General features: G+C 47.8%; 3 protein-coding genes across 6 annotated transcripts in view; 2 read left to right on the top strand and 1 right to left on the bottom strand.

Moving 5' to 3' along the window:
* Positions 1-5,350, bottom strand: part of LOC310820332 (netrin-4-like) — an 11,531-nt gene extending 6,181 nt beyond the window's left edge. Inside the window, exons 1-3 of the mRNA XM_083691915.1 lie at positions 4,832-5,350; positions 3,447-3,982; positions 2,525-2,597 (exon numbers count right to left, since the gene is read on the bottom strand). Of these exons, the coding sequence (XP_083548041.1) occupies positions 2,525-2,597; positions 3,447-3,982; positions 4,832-4,892 (670 nt within the window). The 5' untranslated portion in view covers positions 4,893-5,350. The remainder of the gene's footprint in view (positions 1-2,524; positions 2,598-3,446; positions 3,983-4,831) is intronic.
* A 698-nt stretch (positions 5,351-6,048) lies between these two features.
* Positions 6,049-14,367, top strand: LOC310820364 (uncharacterized protein). Of its 3 annotated transcripts, XM_083691954.1 has the most exons (9): positions 6,049-6,279; positions 6,733-8,047; positions 8,250-8,329; positions 9,086-9,158; positions 9,324-9,439; positions 9,563-9,599; positions 9,727-10,064; positions 13,979-14,069; positions 14,194-14,367. In XM_083691954.1, exons 2-8 carry the CDS (start codon positions 8,030-8,032, stop codon positions 13,992-13,994), a joined length of 678 nt encoding a protein of 225 aa, XP_083548080.1. In that variant the 5' UTR covers positions 6,049-6,279; positions 6,733-8,029; the 3' UTR covers positions 13,995-14,069; positions 14,194-14,367. The 3 variants fall into 3 exon arrangements, with proteins under 3 accessions (XP_083548080.1, XP_083548081.1, XP_083548082.1); XM_083691955.1 differs by having other exon boundaries at positions 6,049-7,310; XM_083691956.1 differs by having other exon boundaries at positions 6,049-7,355.
* A 454-nt stretch (positions 14,368-14,821) lies between these two features.
* On the top strand, positions 14,822-20,410 carry asb13a.2 (ankyrin repeat and SOCS box containing 13a, tandem duplicate 2). 2 transcript variants are annotated; one of them, XM_083692078.1, is made up of 6 exons: positions 14,822-14,942; positions 15,314-15,501; positions 16,114-16,270; positions 16,370-16,504; positions 16,621-16,812; positions 17,406-20,410. In XM_083692078.1, exons 1-6 carry the CDS (start codon positions 14,900-14,902, stop codon positions 17,531-17,533), a joined length of 843 nt encoding a protein of 280 aa, XP_083548204.1. In that variant the 5' UTR covers positions 14,822-14,899; the 3' UTR covers positions 17,534-20,410. The 2 variants fall into 2 exon arrangements, with proteins under 2 accessions (XP_083548204.1, XP_083548203.1); XM_083692077.1 differs by having other exon boundaries at positions 16,114-16,504.
* Positions 20,411-20,745: the final 335 nt, after the last annotated feature.

The following is a 20,745-nucleotide window of genomic DNA, read 5'->3' as shown; positions in this document are numbered from 1 at the left end:
CACGCATACGCACACACACACAAAAACACACACACACACACATTCTGGTTCACACGCTCACACACTCACACACATTCCCTAACAGAACACACATTCCACAAGAGGCGTTCTGATGCTCTAGCTGCAGGCAGATGTCACAGACTTCACTGCGCGCGCACGCACGCACACACACACACACACACACAAATGTAGGCATACACACACACACACACACACACACACACACACACACAAATGTAGGCATACACACACAAATGAATAAACTCTTTAAAAGGTTTATTCCAGAAACATGAAGTCGTTGCCTAGGTTCCCCTCTCAGCTCAGCGACGCCCCCCAGTAACCTTCCGCAGGGCAGCAAGTGGCATTTCGACACTCATAATCTCTTTCCTGTTTAAATCAGAAAAACTGTGGAAGTCTGGCTTTAACAGCACTAACTCCATCAAAGCAGTTGGACTGTAATCTGGTAAATAGGGACAATGGGCATTGATGGAGAGAGTGGGGGAGGGGTGGGGGGGGGAGAGGGAGAGGGGTGTGGGGAGTGGGAGAGGGAGAGGGGTGGAGGGGGGAGTGGGGGTGGGCGTGGGGGGGAAAGGGGTGGGGGTGGAGTGGGAGAGGGGTGGGGGTCAAGTGGGAGAGGGGTGGGGGGGAGTGGGAGAGGGAGAGGGGTGGAGTGGGAGAGGGGTGGGGGGGAGTGGGAGAGGGAGAGGAGAGGGGTGGGGGGGAGTGGGAGACGGAGAGGGATAGGGGGGAGAGGGAGAGGGAGAGGGATGGGGGGAGAGGGAGAGGGATGGGGGAGAGGGGTGGGGGTGGAGTGGGAGAGGGGTGGGGGTGGGAGAGGGAGAGGGATGGGGGGGGGAGAGAGAGAGGGATGGGGAGAGGGGTGGGGGTGGAGTGGGAGAGGGGTGGGGGTGGGAGAGGGATGGGGGGGAGAGGGAGAGGGATGGGGGAGAGGGGTGAGGGTGGGCGTCTTGTCTGCAGGACCAACATCCATCAGAGCAACAGCATTTCCTCCCTGACAGACGGACAGAGAGCTCTGTGTGTATGCGTGTGTGTGTGTGTGTGTGGCGTGTGTGTGTGTGTGTGTGTGTGTGTGTGTGTGTGTCTGTCTGGACAGCTCCCTCCCAAACGAGGTCACAGTCTCTATAACAAACACACACATTCTTCCAGCCCAGCTGAAGCCATAAATAACGTAGGGACCCCCGCAGCCTGTATGCAGCGAACCGGAACGTCCTGCTCCTCAGTCAGAACGTACCACCGCCACACTCAAAACGCCTCTCCGGTTTCCCTGAACGCCACGCTCGGCCCCGGGATGAGGGATGACACGCCTTTGTGGTGAGCAGTGGCAGGATGGGGTGAAAGCTGAGAATACCTGCTCCTCGTGCTGGAGTCGCCCTGAGCAACAGCACTCCTCTGTGATGTCACCCATTACAGCTCACCCATATCTGATCTCAGGAACCCAAACACTCAACACGTTGACTCACACACACACACACACACACACACACACACACACACACACACACACACAGAAACACTTACTCGCGCACACACACACACACACAAATACAGAAACACTTAATCATTCACACACACACACGCACACACTTCGCGTAGAAACACACACGCACGCACGCACGCACGCACACACACACACACACTTCGCCTAGAAACACACACGCAGAAACACACACACGCACGCACGCATGCATGCACGCAAGCTTGCTCACTCACTCACTCACACCCACACAGTTAAGCCAATAAGCCCAAACACTCAGCACTCAAACTCATACAATCACACTCTCACTCACACACACACACACACACACACACTTGACACATAGAACTGGTGAAAAACTGACAGGGCCTTCATCGTTGCATGTGCACCTTGCCCTCAATGTGAACATAAACACACGTGCCCCCCCCTCCCTCTGTACAGTACATGGCTGGCTGTCATCACCACAGGCCCACAGACAGTTTATAGCTGCTTCTGGTTAATAATTAACTGCAACAGATAAATAATACAATAGCGTGTGTCAGCCACGGTGGAGTCAGGCCCCCCTCAGACCTCAGGGTTAGGAGGTTACAGTTCAAGGGTAAAGGTCAAGCAATTGTCACAGTGCTCTCACCCAAACATGCGCACGGACACAAACACGCACGCACACGCACACACACGCACACATTCTCTCTCCCTCCCTCTCCCCCTCCTCTCTCTCTCTCTCTTTATCTTTATTTCTCACACACACACACACACACACACACACACACACACACACACACACACACACACACACACACACACACACACACACACATTTAGAAAGATGACAAGATCGTATGTGGGAATCATGCCTGGGAAAGCCCCTGGAGCAGGGAGGAGAGTTACCATGCATTACACAGACTATCCCAGCGGGAAGCAGGGAGGAGAGTTACCATGCATTACACAGACTATCCCAGCGGGAAGCAGGGAGGAGAGTTACCATGCATTACACAGACTATCCCAGCGGGAAGCAGGGAGGAGAGTTACCATGCATTACACAGACTATCCCAGCGGGAAGCAGGGAGTGTGGCTGCACTTCAGGAGCCGGTCTGAGCCGGAGCTGCAGAATCACACACACTGGTTCAATTAACATCAATGAGCCGCCCGGCCTGGAGCCCACTCCCGTGCACACACACACACACACACACACACACACACACACACATACACACACACATACACACACACATACACACACACATACACACACACATACACACACACATACACACACACATACACACACACACACACACACACACACACACACACACACACACACACACACATACACACGCACGTTCACTCACATGCACACATACTGGAGACACACACACACACACGTTTATGCTACCATTCCCCTCTACAGTGCTGCAGGTCTGGGAGGACCAACCTGACCGCGGGGCAGTATGCCGGTCAGGTTGGGGGGTGGGGGGCAGTATGCCGGTCAGGTTGGGGGGTGGGGGGGGAACGGTGGGGGACGGACGGTGGGTGTCTTCTCCCCCTCCAGCCAGCCGCTCATCATCCACCGCTAACCTAAGTGGCAGTGACGGCGGACATCCTGGACAGCTGGAGGTGTGTGTCTGAGCTGCTTAACACCTGCTTGTTTGACTGCCTGTCTGTTGGCCTGCCTGTGTCTGTGTATGTCTGTCACCTCATTTCCACACACACACACACACACACAGACACACACACAAAGAGACACACACACACACACACACACACGGTCAGATACACACACTGACGCACCCGCACACACGCGTGGTTAGATATACACACACACACACACACACACACACACACACACGGTCAGATACACACACTGACACGCCCGCACACACGCGTGGTTAGATATACACACACACACACACACACACACACACACACACACACACAGTTGCCCTCTCACCTCTCCCCGGATGCAGGGATAAGCTCCAGAGTACTTGGAGGTGCAGGAGGCTCCGTCTGGGCCAGCTGATCCCTCCGCCAGGCCGAAGCTGGCGCTGCAGTTGCGGGCGTAGTGCTGCAGCGCCCTCCAGGAGCGCCCGAAGTCCTGCGAGCGCTCCAACGTCATGGCGGCAGGCCGCGGAGAGCGGAACACCACGATCAGGTGGGTGAAGTAGAACTCGGCCTCCAAGTCCAGCTGCACCGTCTCGGACCTCGCCCCCCCGGCGGACTGCCACCAGGTGTGGGGGTGTCTGAAGGACGAGTCCGCCATGGCGGTGGCCAGGTGGGCCTGCAGGGGGAGAGCGGCGTTGCACTTCCCGCACTTGGCCGGCTCGCAGGGCTGGTTGGGGGGGGGGTCGGAGTAGGAGCAGTAGGGCTCGGTCCCGTTGTACCCACACACGGTCTGGGTCAGGACCCTGCGGCCCTGTGCCAGGTTCCCCATGCGGGGGTTACATGCCCTGCTCTCACAGCGAGGGGCCACCCCCACGCGACCCACATCTACAGCCGGACATGGAGAGAGAGAGAGAGAGAGAGAGAGAGAGAGAGAGAGCAAGAGAGGAGAGGGATATAGAAAGAGAGAGAGAGAACTTTGTGTGAGAGTGAGTGTGTGAGAGAGAGAAAGAGAGAGACTGGATCGTACTGAGTGTGAACTTAAATATATAATAACATATTTTGCAGAGAGATAACGGTGTATTGTGCACCTGCCTGCCGCTGACTGGGAGATTGTGTGTGTGTGTGTGTATGTGTGTTCGGAGATTGCGCAAACAGACGCGTTCCAGACGCGTTCCAGACTTGTGGGATTTAAGAACGCCCTCGGGGTGAGACTTACATCTTTAACGGCCTCTCTGCTGCCAACCAGCGCACCGTAACGCTGTTATTTTACAACGGCGTTTTCATCCCTTTTGAAAATGTGTAACACAATAATTCAGCTTATAATGTGGGCAGTGGGCACTTATCTAAGTCTAATGTTGCCAGTCAACAATGGGTGGTAAGTCAGTATTGTTATGCCCCCATTCACATTATTAGTAGAATGCTCTTCTACTTGTGGGTCTTCCTATGTATTCAGGTTAGAATTTCAGCAATACAACCTACTCAGAACTGAACTTAAACCATGACGAGAAATGTGTCACGGATATAGCCTACTCAAGCAGAATGTGAACCTACGGTCTAGTCCGTAGGCGGCAGAAGCAGGGAGCGAGGAGCAGTCTTTTGTGGCTGCCGCTGCACTTGTCACTGTCGCGCGTATTGTCCTGACAGAGCGAAACGCGACATTGTTGAACAGTGCGCAAACAATGACTGTCGCTTATATCACACTCATATTGACCCAGGAAAGGAGAAATTACTAACCTGCACGAATGTAAGGTAGGATGACCAAGGCCATCACAGCAGAGAAAGTCCAGAACTTCATAGTTCGGACCTGTGAGCAAGTATTTTCCGAGACGAGGTTCGGAGAGGGGAACCCGACAGTATTCCACTGAACAGGCAACGCGACACCTCGCTGGAGTTATTCAAGTAGCAAGGAGATGCAACACTTCATCCACGAATGTAAAGCCAAGTGCCCAGGTTCAATGGCAGTGTAGCTGACTCTCCCGTTCAAAAACAGTCTGACGATAAAAGAGGTTCAACTTGAATTTGACCTAAAAACAACTATTCAGACACCAAGAGAAAGGTATTCCATTATGTGCATATAGGATTCTTCTACGCCAAAACCCGAAGACTGGGTTGTTCCACTGGACCTGCTACCTTGCAGTTGATGTTGAATGCTTTCGCCTGCAGATATATATATCTAAGGAATATTGCGAGAATGACAGCGGCTTGCGGCTCCGCCCCGTCTCTTTGCATTTTTCTCCGACTTAAAGGAACATTCCTGCTAGTCCAGAGTCACTGAGCGTGTCACGTCAGTGCTGGCACGCCACGGCGCACAACATCTGTTCTCTGAGCTCCAACAGTGGAACTCCGCCCACCTACTTCTGGTGAATGTAAATGTATGTAAATGAGAATTTATTCAAAATAAGAGAGGCCAAGTTAAACTTCATTTAGCATTTAAACATGGTAAATAGGGATCAAGGAACCACAAACAATGTGATAATTATCTTAATAAATATGTATATATAAATCATAACCATATAATGTTTGGTATAGCATTGCCCCAGAAGGCTCAGTAAAGAGTGCATCAACATTTGTTAAGACATCGCTTTAGACTCGAACTCACCTGGTCTGTATTCTAGAAGTGTTGCCGAGTGGTACCAGAGATGAGTTGAAATGCTTGAAAAATATGTCTGTACGGTCCAGTTTACACAAATATAATAGGCATGTGTAAAATGACAAGCAATTGCACCAATATGTAAATTGTTAAGAAAAACACTTCTTTTTCGAAATTGTATATATTTTCTGTTGGGCAATTTGTGCTTATTTCAGCAAAAATAAGATTGTGAAATATTGAAAATATTGTGATTCCCATCACTTTCTATTAATCTCTTAACTTTTATTTTGAAGTCGCGAAAACGGCGAAAAACGAAACAGGAAGTCTTAATGGAGCTCGATGGAGACACAGATATGGGTAGTTTACGAGCTAGCTAACAGAATAAGCTTAGTTAGGACATTTCCTTTGTGCGTTGTTGTGGGTTATGTCTATAGTCCTATATTTGTCAAATACATTTTTAATATTTTTCGGAATGGTGCCTGCCTGTTGTTTATTGGATAATTGTTTTCTGTTTTAATAGGCTTTAACTATCGTACGCATCCAGATTTAAAGTGTAGAGGCTGACGTTCAAATCACTGAAACATCTCTGCAGGTATTACAGACATAGCCTATATCGAATATCTTATAGTTTAAATTATGATCAATGTGAATGCCTTACGGATGTGTGTATGGGGAGAAAGGGGTTATTAACAGTCTTGAGAAGATGAAGTTGTCACCATAGGTTACCGCTACAAGGCGCCAAAGTCCTTCGCAGCAAGGTGCGTCAGGCCGACCCGGCCGGGATGCCCAGTCACCCGGACCCGGCCCAGTCACCCGGCCGGGATGCCCAGTCACCCGGACCCGGCCCAGTCACCCGGCCGGGATGCCCAGTCACACCAAATACGTTGTTATATGTTGTGTCAGCATCGTAACAGAGCAAGGGAGAATCAAGTCCATTAGATTCCTTATGCCCTATCCTCGCTTCCTTCACTAAAGTGTGTGTGTGTGTGTGTGTGTGTGTGTGTGTGTGTGTGTGTGTGTGTGTGTGTGTGTGTGTGTGTGTCAGAAGCACACTGCGGATCCTCCAAAGCATTTTGAGAAGGATGCAAGGAAATAGTTATGAGACACACTTAGCAGTCTGATTCTGTTCGGAGACATGCACGTACACTTTTCACCACCTGAGGGCAGCCTAGCTCCTTGTATTGAACTATGGCGGAACGACGGGGCTGATATCATCCCAGTAAGTGTCGACCCGGACGAAACAACCTGTCCAACACCAGCTCATGGTGAGTATGTAAAGTACCAGTGAGTTTTATGAGTTTATTATCTTGTTAACTCTTGGTTACATAAGGAATGTCCCTACTGGTGCGTCTCCGTCACATGAAATAAGTTAGTAAGATAAGGGTGAGTGAATTACATGAACATTTACACATTACTTCTAACCTCTCCCTTGTCTCTGCCCCCCATCGCCTGACATCTCACATTCCTCTCCTCTCTCCTCCTCTCCTCTTCATCCCTCACCTCCCCCTCTCCTACCCGACCTGCCTCGCCCAACCTCGGCCTCACCCAGAAACGGACTGACATCTGGAGCACGGTCGATCTGTGGGCCGTGGGCCGGTGGTCGATCTGTGGGCTGCGGCACCGGTGAGCGACGCGAGCGACTCCCCGTCGGCTGAAAGTCCAGGGCCGGTTTGTTTTCCCAGACCGTCCCTGGCCTCACCCCACACCCCGACCTCTGGCCTCACCCCACACCGCGGCCTCTGGCCTCACCCCACACCCCGGCCTCTGGCTGGGGCTCCAGCACGTGGTCGCCAACCGAACCGGGGACACATTTTGCTCTAAGTGGATTTGGTTTGAAGGACTTAAGGGTTCAATGTATTCCACCCACTTGCATTGAAACACATTATACTTGCCCTGTATCCAGGACTCTTATGACCGGCTCGTAATGCATGATGGATGAGTGGGAGTTAGAGCAGCTGCGCGTGATGTGGTTGCTGTGGTTCTTTTATTACTCAGCTGATTCTTTTTATCCCACTTTAATAACAGGACAGGACAAAAAATCGCCATCGACGACCAGTCGGAAGCTTTAGAAATGGAATAAACAAGTAGTTTTATTGGTTATTTCGTTTTGGGTTTACAAATTACATAGGAAATTATCCCAAGGTTCACGGAGCGTCAACCGACCCGTTCCGTGGTTGTGTCAAAACTGTCTTGCGCCTTAGTGATGTCATAGCGGATGACGTCATAGCGTCGGCAGACTATATATAGAGACGAAACCTGGGATGTCAGTCAGAAAGTAACATTTGATGCGCTCACTTGCTCTCTGTGTACTACGGCTACTTGAATGAATTGGAGCTCCCATCATGGAAGACATTAACAAGGTTTGGACATGTTTTATACCTGAATGCCATCATGCCCTGCAGCTTATTCTGAAGAAGCTTTTTATTGGTGTGATATGTGTCTTAACAACAGACATCTTAGAAACATGTAGAAACAGCTCATCAAAGCTGTGTTAAAAGTGTCTTTAGATCAGACTTCGAGGACTACTCTTAACCTTAACAACATTATCTTTGGTTATTGCAGCCTGAAAGATCATCCCCTGTTCCTGCACCTCCTGTTGAAGTGAAGATGATCCTGGAGAGCATTGACACAGAGACAGTCAGGTAAGACCATTAACCAGTCAGATAAGGCCATTAATCAGTCAGGTAAGGCCATTAACCAGTCAGATAAGGCCATTAATCAGTCAGGTAAGGCCATTAACCAGTCAGATAAGGCCATTAATCAGTCAGGTAAGGCCATTAACCAGTCAGATAAGGCCATTAATCAGTCAGGTAAGGCCATCAACCAGTCAGATAAGGCCATTAATCAGTCAGGTAAGGCCATCAACCAATCAGGTAAGGCCATTAACTAGTCAGGTAAGGCCATTAACCAGTCAGGTAAGGCCATCAACCAATCAGGTAAGGCCATTAACTAGCCAGATAAGGCCATTAACCAGTCAGGTAAGGCCATTAACCAGTCAGGTAAGGCCATCAACCAATCAGGTAAGGCCATTAACCAAGTCAGGTAAGGCCATTAACCAGTCAGGGAAGGCCTTTAACCAGTCAGCTAAGGCCATTAAGAGGTCAGGTAAGGCCTTTAACCAGTCAGCTAAGGCCATTAACCAGTCAGGGAAGGCCTTTAACCAGTCAGCTAAGGCCATTAACCAGTCAGGTAAGGCCATCAACCAATCAGGTAAGGCCATTAACTAGCCAGGTAAGGTAATTAACCAGTCAGGTAGTTGCAGTATTCAAGACTCCCATTGGATTATGTGTCATTTCATCTATTTGACCCATTTTTGCACATGTTGGAGCCCCTAGAATGAGACTGTGAGATTAAGTTGCTTTTATTTATCTGTCACTCTCCTCTGTTTATGACCATAGCAGCCCGTCCCAGTCTCCTGACCTGCCTGTCTGCAGGGTGGAAGACCTGCCCTCTGAAGCTGGAAATGAGATGGTTAGTTTGTCATGACTTTTACACATGGTATTATTCACCTCATCCCATGAGTGTGATCATTGAACATAATGATGTGGATAGTTGTGTGTTCGTAGAACAATATGCTCTAGCTTGTAGCTTGTGTGTAGCTTATGTATTCACCCATATTGAATTAATTTCTATTAGGAGAAGAGGAATCTCAGCAGTACGATGGGCACTGAAAAGCAGAGATCCAGCAGTGATGGAGATCAGAAGGACTATCATTCACTGATTATCGACTTCCTGCAGAACCTAACTGAGGAGTATGTTCTCTCTCCTTTGGTACCATAAATCCCTCTGGGCAATAGGATCATATTTGAAACTAGATTGATTGACTGTTCATCTTTGTGTACTATCACTTACAAATCTTACAATCTTGTTTTCAGGCAGTGGATCACGATCCGTGATGGCGACTTTGACCCGGTAAGATTTCTGCTGATATGTAATTCAGAATATCATTACTACTCTGCTTTATGTTACGTAACTCTTTGTTCAGTTGGCACTTGAGAGACGTACATTTAAAACACTGTATCTTCTTTGTGGAATACAGGAGACAAAAGCACAGCTTGCCAACCTGTGTTTGAGGATCTTACAGCTCCTCTCAGAGGCCGTGATGAAGCTCATCCTGCCAGGCCTCTACCAGGTGTTGGGGGTCAAGAGGCATGATGCGACCTCTCCAACGTCAACGAGATCCTTATCAGCATCAAGCCGGAAAAGCCACAAGGCTGACTCCCACTCTCGAGAGGTTCTGTTCGATGAGGCTGAGGTTCCCAAGAGGAGCGGTAGTGGGAAGTCCTCCACCAGCAGCCGTAGAACAAACAGCATCGGTAAGGAGAACCGTACGATTGGCCGCGGTGGGTGCGATGTGCCCCTGCCTACAAGATTGAGGTAAGTTCACAAATATTCTTCCTTGCAGACTTGTTACTGTGTGCTTATAAAGTGTTTGATGTTAATAGCTATTTAGATGTTTATATGCTACACATACGTTCCACAAGACTTCTATACATAGTCTGGTAACGCTTTATTTTACAGTCCTACTACCACTCATAATGATTTGATATTTACTATGTATTTACTTGGTAACAATGGGTACTTGGTTATGTTTTAACCAACTTTTAACCAAAATGACAATTGTTAATATTTGTTTCAATGAATTACCCAGTAACCAAGTTATTCCTAGGTAATTATAAGGTAGTTACACTGTTACCATTATAGTTTCCAAGTAATTCATAATAATAAATTCGATGAATCTAACACTCCCATACCATATAAATCTATCTAAAAAATTTAAGTCTGGACTGTAAGGATTTCTGTGTTATGCTTAAGGACCCCAACCCCTCAGTCTGAGGTGCAGACAGAGCCCCTTAGACTTCTCTCAGGTGTCTCAGAGGAGAGCCTCTTCACCTGTCTCCACAACAGCCTGCAGCAGTCACTTACCGACCTTGCCAGGAATTCATCCGGAAGCTCCTCTCCTAATCTGACCGCTGCCATGATGGCTGGTGTGGCCAAACAAATTGATTCGGTCATATCAGTGGCCATTCAGAGTGGATCCTCACGTTACACCTCCCCAGTGACGTTTGCAAGAGAGGAAGACTCACGCTCCCAGACCCCTGAGGAGATGATGAGTGAGATCTCTGCCATCCTGAAGACAATCACCCCCAGAGAGTCTTTGGCTGATGAGGAAACCACCCACTCTGATGAGACAGAAGTGGAGCAAGAGAGCAGGTGTCTAACAGGGCAAGTTATGACCACCATCTCTGGAATAATGGAGGATCAACTTGATGGGAGTGATCGTGATGTGATGGATTCCCTTACTGAGAAGATGACGATTTTGTCATTACATGGTGGTTCTTTTGAAGATCTCGACGAGCTGATGAGCAGATCCGAGAGAAGCCAAAATAGGAGTAAAAATGGTTCCACCTGCAGCCTCAGTTTACGAAGCAATTCTTCGACCTGTGACCTTTACCTGCAAAAAGTCGCAAGTGAGGAATTTAGGAAAAAGGCCACTCACGCAGTGAGTGATTTCCTAGTTAAGTCCGACAGTAGCTTAACTAGTGAACAGGTTGCTTCGCCAAATGAGGCCTCCACTGCTGTTACCAACCAGGAGCGTGCTGATTCTGCAGCGTCTGGAATTGTTGATGTCTTTATTACGGACATGAAGGTCATGGCAGAACCCACAGAGGGAGAGCAGAAAAATGCTCAGACACTCCAGAGAAGGATCTGGTGTGCTTCGGTGAGGTTGTATAACAGAATACATGAAAAAATAAAGGACTTTGCCCATCAACAGAAAACCAAAATACTGAACATTTCTGGCAAGAAATGTCTAGAGCCATCTGGACATACCACTGAAGAGTCCGTGCATCAGTCACACCAGGAAAGGGAAGTGAGTAAGAGTGACCTCCACCTGCCCAGCCGCAGTGCTGAAGTAACCCTACGACGGGGTCTCAGTGAGGACTCTAAACTTCTCTGGGCTCAACCGGACATTGTAGAAAATGAGCCTCTACTGACCAATTCCACCAAAGAGGTCATTTCAACCATCCTAATGACATACGAGGATGAAATGTCAACGGAACAGTGTTTCTCCACTGTGGGACCAAGCAGATCAAATGAGTCACTTGAGGTCACCAAGCTTGTAGGTGGAGTCCTCTCTTGTCTGGGAGACATGTCAAGGTCACCATCGCCAGCAGAAGAATCTCTGCAAGATGATTGTGTGCCAAATTCCCGCCTTAATCTGGATGGCAGCACAACATCTAACAAAGATGTTGCATCTTTCCGCTCTCTCTCCACCCAGAGCCTCGAAAAACTTCTTAGTCAGGAGTTTCAGTCTAAAGCTGTCCAGGGTGTGAGCGAAGTCCTGTTTGAATCCTCTTGCATGCTGGGGGAAGACTCCCTGCCTGCTGATACTGCCACTGATGTTGTTGAAAGCATCGTGACAGACTTCCGGGAGCTCAGTGAACCCATCGCATCATTGAGTTTGAATGGTGAAACTGGAGCTCTGTCTGAGAAGAGGATCTGGACTGTTGCCCTCAGTATGTACCGTAGTGTGCAGAGGAAAGTGAAGGGGTTTCTCACACAGCAGAGAACCATTCACAAAGACAGGTCAACCAGCCAATGTGATGACTCAATACCTGCCGTCATCAATGACCAGAGCAGTGTCACAGCTGGTGTGGAAGATGCTGCTTGTATGGAGGATACAGACACATTGAGCTGTAGGGGTGCTGTCGTCCTGAAGGCACGAGAGCCCTCCCCCCACTCCTCCCACTCCTCCCACTCAAGGTCCTCCTCAACGGCCAGACGGTCTGAATGGGAGGTCACCTTACCAGGCACTCCCATCCCTGATGAGATGCCAGATCCTGGATGTCCTATTATAAGGCAAACAATTATCCAGGACTCATGTGGCATTGAGGACACGCTGCCAGGTACACTGATGGACAAAATCAGGAAAACTGCCGGGGCAATAGCTGAGAAGGTGGTGCGAAGTGTGAAGCGAACTCGTACGAATGGACCGCCCTCTGTTGCTACGGAGGTAGAGAGCCTGATCTCCACTGGGACCCTCCACGTCTTCAGCAGTGAATATGCAGATGAGGTTAGCCAGCTTATTAGTGATAGCCACAGCACTCCACATGTCCTAACATGGACAGCAGGTAGGAGTGCCTCTGATTCGATTCTGTCAAGACTGCAATGGGGACAGAAGCAATGTGTCGCATCCAGGAAGTTGTCCTCACAGCTTCTCCATATTTTTGCGGAGGAATTGGTTCACCGCTTTGTTAGCGATCTGCGACCAGCATCATCAGGAAAGTCTGATGAAAGAGAGACGGCTGTCTCTGATCTTCGAACCCAGAGGGACCAGAGCACCTCTACTTGTATGGTCATTCCGATACAAATTCATCAGACAGAGTCAGAAGATGATGAAACTGTGTTTTCCAAGGCAATGATAAGGCAAATGATGGATGCGCTGTCAATTGAATCAAGTGAAAGTTTCATCAAAGCTGCAGCCAAACCCTCCCTTGAGTCAGGCACCAGCTTGGCCATAAGCGATATCATTCAAGGAGTGATAGATTTGGTAGAGGACCCTAACGGTACAGATGAGATCCTAACCCTATCAAAAAGGGTTTCTCCCCTGTGTCGTGATGTGATTCCAGATATCAGCGAACATGGCCCCTCCCCTTCCCAAGTCATGCCAAACTTGGACAAGGATGACTATAGCTGCTTGGTACATTTGCTATGCATCAAACTGCTGACAGACATATTCCCCACCACATCTGAGAGAGATGTAGGTGAGAAGTGCAGAGGCGTCCCAGCGAGGGTCCTCTCAGAGTTCTGTGCAGCATCAGGCCTCCCACAGACTCAGGCCTATCCTCAGGGTCTTAAGATCCATAAAATCCACAGGAATGTGCACAAGGAGCTCGTGCGAGAGTTCGGTAGCGAGGAAGGACTTAAGATGGCGGTGACATCCGAAGATCCAGCAATTGTCAATGTTTTGGTCGTCTCATTGACAAAGGAGCTTCTCGGCGCATGTGGTGCAGCACAGGCAGTCAAGAAACGGAGGAAGAGAAAATTATTCTCTGACTTGAAGTCACCTAAAATGTGGTTTAGCAATGCAAAGGTATATTACACATACTACAGATCTTTCAAAACGTTCATCGATAACACTGGGTTGTCTTTCATTAATTGATACACAATTACATATTTATATTCATATTTGTGGAGTATTTTAGTTTGTATTGCGTATTGGGCTTGATAAACTGCAACATGTAAGGCATTTCCAGATGGGTATTATTGCACCTTTTCTCAACATTCAGGGCTCCAAGAAAGTAGGCAACAAGGACTGCAGTCCCCACAAGTCCATGAAGTGCCAACCTCAGAGCCCTTCCCCGACTGTTTACCATACAGGTAAGTAAACCATTGCTCAGTCTAGATTGAAAACATGACCCATGTACTTTGATTAACGATTTTGCACATTCAACTGAATTGACGAGACAAGCTGCACACCTATACCATCTGCCTTTCATTGCAGAGTCTTTCAAGGTTCAAGGGAGAGATGATCCTGCATCCTCCTCTCCACCCACAGAGAAGAGCCGCAAACCTTCCCTCCTCACCAGGATGAAGAGATCTGCCACCAAAGTCTTCACCAGCCTATTCACATTCCCTGGAAAAAACGAATGATAATCACCAGCGATTATACATAATAAAAAAGAATTGCATTTATTTCATTGCCATTCTTTATTGCAATAATAATTTCTTTCATTCTTTTCTAACATGATAATTATTTTTGATTTGGGAGTGTGAATGTGAAAGAGCAAACAGCTTTAGAAAGAAAAAAACATTTATTCTGCAGATAGCCTAGCATATGAGATCATTGAATTTTCCTGACCATTGGAAAAAGCTTATTGATTATGAAAATGATAGCCTAAATCTAATGACGATACTGATGACGATGATTATGATGACACTTACTGATTACATTTTTGGTAGAGAAATGACTGATGTTATATGATACGATGGAAGGCTACCACCTGGAGCAATAAAGGTGAACAAGACAGTGAACTTTTAGCCACTATGACTACACATGCCACAATCCTCTCTGTATAACACTACAACTCCCATCATTCCCTCAAGCAGCCACGTGATATGTCAGTGCCGCATGTAAACACAGGGTTCGTATGCGTTTGTTTACTGTAATGTCGATGTAACAAGATAATCGGGAATTTAGAAGAATACAAATGGAGGTTGAAACTGCCAGACCATACTTCTTTGGAGATATTGGTGAGTGTAGCAAAGCATAAAATAGAGGTATCTGTTACTGATTGCTAACATGTTGGTCATAGCCTAGCCAGAGCGGACCTACCACATAAACATGTGTCTGTGCCCTCCGAGACTCACCAGAGATCCACTATTGTTGCTTGGTGTTCTCCTCCTCTGTACAGTCCTATGGACAGATAGAGTCGGAGACTTTGTCATGTATCGAAAAATGTTTTACCCCGTAACGTATTTGCTGCAGATATTTGAGTTCATATATGATCGGTCGTCTCGCTGACGATTTGCGCAATGATAGACTTTGCCACCTGAATAACTTCCACAAATCCTCCTGATCTCTTTGCCCTTCTGGGGTTGGGTACTTGTCGCGCTGTTCGCAGGCTGCTGGTCGGAGAGAACAGATGTGCACAAGGCGGCTTCTGAGGGCCAGGCATCCCGGCTGCAGCAGCTCATCCAGAGCGGAGCCTCAGTCAACATAGTGGCGGTGGACTCCATCACCCCCCTGCATGAGGCTTGCATCAAGGGACAGACGCAATGTGCCAGGCTGCTGCTGGAGGCTGGGGCACAGGTGAGGCGGGAGGGAGGGGACAGGTGGGAGTGAGAGTCAACGATCTGTCAGAGAAGACACAGGTGAGACAAGGGGGGGAGCAGGTGGGAGAGAGAATCTACGATCTGTCAGAGAAGACACAGGTGAGACAAGGGGGGGGGGGGGGGCGGTGTGAGAGAGAGTCAACAATCTGTCAGAGGAGACACAGGTGAGGGAGGGGGCAGGTATGAGAGAGAGTCAACGATCTGTCAGAGGAGACACAGGTGAGGGAGGGGGCAGGTATGAGAGAGAGTCAACGATCTGTCAGAGGAGACACAGGTGAGAAACACAGCTCTAGAGGAGAATAAGAGCGATGTGTGCACAGCAAAGGGACGTACGTTCATCAGCTTGTGTCTTGTGATTGTCATGTCCTGTTCTGTGACCCTGCCAACCCGAGCTTGTTATGCAAGGACAACAGATGCCCTGTTGTTGCTATGATGCAATCCACAGATATTGAAATGGTTGTGTGTTGGTGTTGTTCCTGTAGGCAGATGCCAGTGGCGTTTTGTCATTCAGGGCCCGGCCCCACCAACAGATGGCGCTGTTGTGCGAATTAAGCGTCACCCTTGTCATATAAATGTGTTGTTCCTGCAGGTGGATGCGCGCAACGTGGATGGCAGCACCCCTCTGTGCGAGGCCTGTTCAGTGGGGAGTTTGGACTGTGTGAGGCTGCTGTTGGACCACGGGGCAAAGGTCAACCCCACCCTCACCTCCCGAACCACATCAGCCCTGCATGAGGCCTGCATGGGGGGTAAGTGTGTGTGTGTGTGTGTGTGTGTGTGTGTGTGTGTGTGTGTGTGTGTGTGTGTGTGTGTGTGTGTGCTAAACACAATATGCTCTTGTGTCTCAGGTAACTCTGACTGTGTGAAGCTCATGATTGCCAAAGGTGCCAGTCTGGAGGCCTATGACCTGTATTACGGGACCCCGTTGCACGTGGCGTGTGCCCACCAGCACACAGACTGTGTCAAGGTGCTACTCAACGCAGGTGAGCTGGGGAATAGTTTATGTTAGAAACAGGCCTAAGACAACCAGGGTAACCATCTCTGTTGTGAAGCAGCACCAGAGTGTCTGTTGTATTTCCTGTTTCCTGTGATTCCCTAGGTGCTATGGTGAATGCTGCCAGGCTGCACGAGACGCCCCTGCACCATGCTGCTAAAGTGGAGAGTGTGGACATGATTGAGATGCTGGTAGAGTTTGGGGGGAACGTGTATGCCAGAGACAAAAACGAAAAGAAACCCATCGACTTCACCAGACTCGGCTCTCCATCGGAGCTCTGTTTAGCGTTCTATGAAAGTACGTTTTAGTGTGAACGGTGTTAATACCGCAGAAATCGTTTTTTTTTTTGTTGCAATGCCAAAATGTCACCAGTAGATGGCGCCAAGAGCTTATTTTTCAAAGTACATTTCAGGTTCAGAGAGTTCTTCTCCCTCATGTTTCCTGCGGTCTATAAATTAGACAGTGTCCTAGTCAGGGATGTTCAGGTTGGCCTGGCGGTTCTGTGACTGACACACCAGAGAGGAGGAGACCCAAACCCAGATTCCACCGCCACAGAACCACTCATGGAATGTGAGACTCGGACTGTGTGTCCAGGCACACAGCAACAGTATCTAGGCAACAAAAAAAATAACCTGAGGCAGAACCTTATTTTCAGAAGTGTAGAAGGACGTTGTGACTTGCGGCTATAAACATTACAACATATTTGATTCAATTATAAATTAATTCATTAATTAAATACGTTTCTTGACAGAAGTGTGCATGCGTACGTGTGAGAGAGTGTATGTGAGAGTGTGGTAAATGTAATATATTCAACCTGTGTGCACCCATGTTCTATATATTGCTTGTAAAGACTACATCTCCCATTAACCCCTGCTGTTTTCTGTCCGTAGGTACGCCCCTGAGTCTGCAGCACCTGAGCAGAGTTGCACTGAGGAGGATGCTGGGTATCAGAGCTGTGGAGGTCGTAGTTCAACTGAACATACCAAAGCTAATCATCAGCTACCTCTGTTATCACTGACTGATCTTACCGAGGAGAGGAAGGAAGCCCAGAGATTGAAACCTTTTAATCCAAATACACATTTTATCAAAACACCAGTTTGGATCTTAATTACCACAAAATGAGATGCAAAAACAGACCAGACATAGAACAAGGCACAGGATTTCAAATGTACACACACCACTTTTAAACAAAGCACTTTGATGTCTTTGCTCAGAATGTTTGTGCCATTGTTAAACACTGGACACAAGTTTAAATAACAGAAGTGACAAGGACTGTTTTAACGGGGACACTTTTTATACATGGTTTATTTCAAGTACTTCAGTGTCTCGTACCCTTACATAACGGAGAGACGAGTGGAGGAGCTGAGGGAGAGAGAGAGAGTTGGAAGAGGGAGGGAGAGCAGAAGAGAAAGGAGAGACATTTTTTGGCAGCTGATTCCGTCCACCCTGTTATCATCTGTGGACGCTGCACCATCGTTTTAGTCCACCATGGCAACGCAGAGACAATAACACAAACGGCACACGGCAACGCATCCGGGGCCGCGGCCCATCCTCAGGAATAAGAGGTGATGTCGGAGGAGCGACAACGTTCCCGGTGACGCTCTCCAGATGTCCCCGCGTATCCGAGATTCCTCCCGCCATCAGAACGGAAGCAACACCTAGCAACAGTTCGAGGCGGACACTGCAGAATCAGAGAGATGGGGGAAGGATGACCACGGAAAACCTTCCTGCTTATTTATTTACTGTTTGTGTCTGGTCTGCCTTCCCCGCTAGCTGAGACACCCCAGGCCTGAATGAGCTCCATGGGTTTAGGGTGTGGGTGATGGGTGATGTTTATGAATTCCTCAAGGTAACATCACGTCTCGGATTTGTTCCGTTCTATTATTGTTTGACATGATCCATATTTCATTTGGTGGGGGACACAGGAACGGGACAGAGGTTTGTTATGATCAGCTTGGAGGATGTGTCTGTTTAAGGCCATCAGGCAATGCACATTACTCAAACAGAGGGCCGTAAACATGTTTTATCTTTCACTGTTATCATTGAAGGATTGCTAGAGCAATTCAGGTCATCTTTCCCTGCTCCCAGTCCAAATGTAGTCATGTAACCTCTCTTAACTGGATTGTTAAAGCAATTCAGGTCATCTTCCCCCACTCCCAGGCCAAATGTACAGCTCATCTATCTGCTCGTGTATCTGCTCTCATGTAACCCCTCTTAACTGTCAAGTCTTGAAAAGAAATCCACTCAAGAATCTATATCTCAGACTACAATATCATTGGAACCTCTCCATCAGCTATTTCCCTCTGTCTAGTGGTGGTCAGCTTCTCTTCCAAGTCTGCGCTGAGACTGCATGTCTCCACTGCATATTTATGTCAAGAATTTAATAGTTTGTTAAATCATAATACACTCACAGAGCACTTTATTAGGAACACCTGTACACCTTCTCATGGTGGAGGTGGTGTAATGGTGTGGGGAATGTTTTCTTGGCACACTTTGGGCCAGTTAATACCAATCAATCATCGCTTGAATGCCACAGCCTATTTGAGTGTTGTTGCTGACCATGTGCATCCTTTCATGGCCACAGTTTACCCATCTTCTCATGGCTACTTCCAGCATGATAATGCACCATGTCACAAAGCAAAAGTCGTCTCAAACTGGTTTCATGAACATGACAGTGAGTTCAGTGTTCTTCAGTGGCCTTCCCAGTCACCTTTGGGATGTGGTAGAATGAGAGATTCACAGCTTGAAAGTGCACCTGAGAAATCTGCAGGAATTGCGTGATGCAATCATGTCAACCTGGACCAGAATCTCAAAGGAATGTTTCCAACATCTTGTGGAATCAACGCCACGAAGAATTGAGGCTGTTTTGAGAGCAAAGGGAGGCCCTACCCAGTATTAGTATAGTGTTCCTAATAAAGGGAGGCCCTACCCAGTATTAGTATAGTATTCCTAATAAAGGGAGGCCCAACCCAGTATTAGTATAGTATTCCTAATAAAGGGAGACCCTACCCAGTATTAGTATAGTGTTCTAATAAAGGGAGGCCCTACCCAGTATTAGTATAGTATTCCTAATAAAGGGAGGCCCTACCCAGTATTAGTATAGTGTTCCTGATAAAGTGCTCGGTGAGTGTATATATTATCATGAAAGCCTTTTAGAGCTGTTTTCACATCGCAGGAACCTATTTGGATCTGTCCTAAATAGCACAGCGTATCCTCATCCATTACAGACTTAGCCGCTCAGAGGGAAGCCATAAATATTCTCACGGCAGAAATAGCTCTCGCTGCCTGTTCGCATCCAGCGGGAGAATAAATGTCTTCTGTAAAACAGCTTGTTAAAATAACTGACCCCAGTTCAGAAGGGGTTGATACTGCTAAAGCTTAAAACAACCACTCAAAAGATGGTTTAAAAGCCTCCCCCCCCCAACCCCCCCAGTCTTAGTAGGTATTTAGAGTGAAACAGATGAAGGAGGGCAGCTTTTGAAGAATGTCCATTTACGAAGAAAAAATAAAATATGAAGAAAAAGAAAGTGCAATTTCTCCAAAGAGGGAACTCCAGATCACGCCGTATAGATTGGCCTGTTTTGAGATCCCTGTCTCTCGCTGCGTTAGAGATCAAACTCTCCTCCGAGGGGAACGCCCATTATAGTCCATCAGGTATTTGACGCTGCGCAGCAAACGGGTGCTTTTTCCAATCATGATAAGCAATGTATTATCAAACTGAACTGGATGTAAGAAGTAGGTATTACTGTATCGCTTACTGTATTCGTTAACCTCTGGTCGACTGGGTGCTATGGATACTGTGAATTTAACCGCAATTTATGATCCATATACTGTATAATATACCATTGTGATGAATATGTCCTCTTCTTGATGTGCTGTACAGGTGAAGTTGACGCTCTGAGCAAGACTTGCATTTAGTTATTTCGAAATAAACAGTATTGTCGACTCTCTTTGTGGTTTTGCACAGACGCTTTGTGATTTTCGCACAGACCCTGAGATTGATCACCACAGATGACTAATACCGATGATGATAATGTGAAATCTAAAATAACAGACATTTGTACAGTACACTGACCTTTACATCCATAAGTTTGTCCACTAGGCTGTGCCGTAGGTAAGGAATTGGTTCTGCAATAATCAATTCCATCTTGGTCTTTCCCTTACAATGCTACAAGACCTGTGCAAGCATTGCAAGAACATCAGGCCATGTTACATCACCACCACAATGAA

The sequence above is a fragment of the Argentina silus genome, assembly GCF_951799395.1.
Source record: "Argentina silus genome assembly, chromosome: 20".
NCBI lineage: Eukaryota > Metazoa > Chordata > Actinopteri > Argentiniformes > Argentinidae > Argentina > Argentina silus.
The sequence above is the reverse complement of the archived record's forward strand: the minus strand, read 5'-3'. Positions and strand labels throughout refer to the sequence as shown.

What these genes read in the sequence shown, in the direction of transcription:
- LOC310820364 (XM_083691954.1), top strand. An exon ending in ATTGACACAGAGACAGTCAG is followed by an intron (nt 8,330 to 9,085) that starts GTAAGACCATTA and finishes TTATGACCATAG; the next exon opens with CAGCCCGTCCCAGTCTCCTG. An exon ending in CTGCAGAACCTAACTGAGGA is followed by an intron (nt 9,440 to 9,562) that starts GTATGTTCTCTC and finishes TCTTGTTTTCAG; the next exon opens with GCAGTGGATCACGATCCGTG.
- asb13a.2 (XM_083692077.1), top strand. Translation starts at nt 14,900, where the DNA reads ATGGAGGTTGAAACTGCCAGACCATACTTCTTTGGAGATATTG. An exon ending in ATACTTCTTTGGAGATATTG is followed by an intron (nt 14,943 to 15,313) that starts GTGAGTGTAGCA and finishes CGCTGTTCGCAG; the next exon opens with GCTGCTGGTCGGAGAGAACA. An exon ending in TGCTGGAGGCTGGGGCACAG is followed by an intron (nt 15,502 to 16,113) that starts GTGAGGCGGGAG and finishes TTGTTCCTGCAG; the next exon opens with GTGGATGCGCGCAACGTGGA.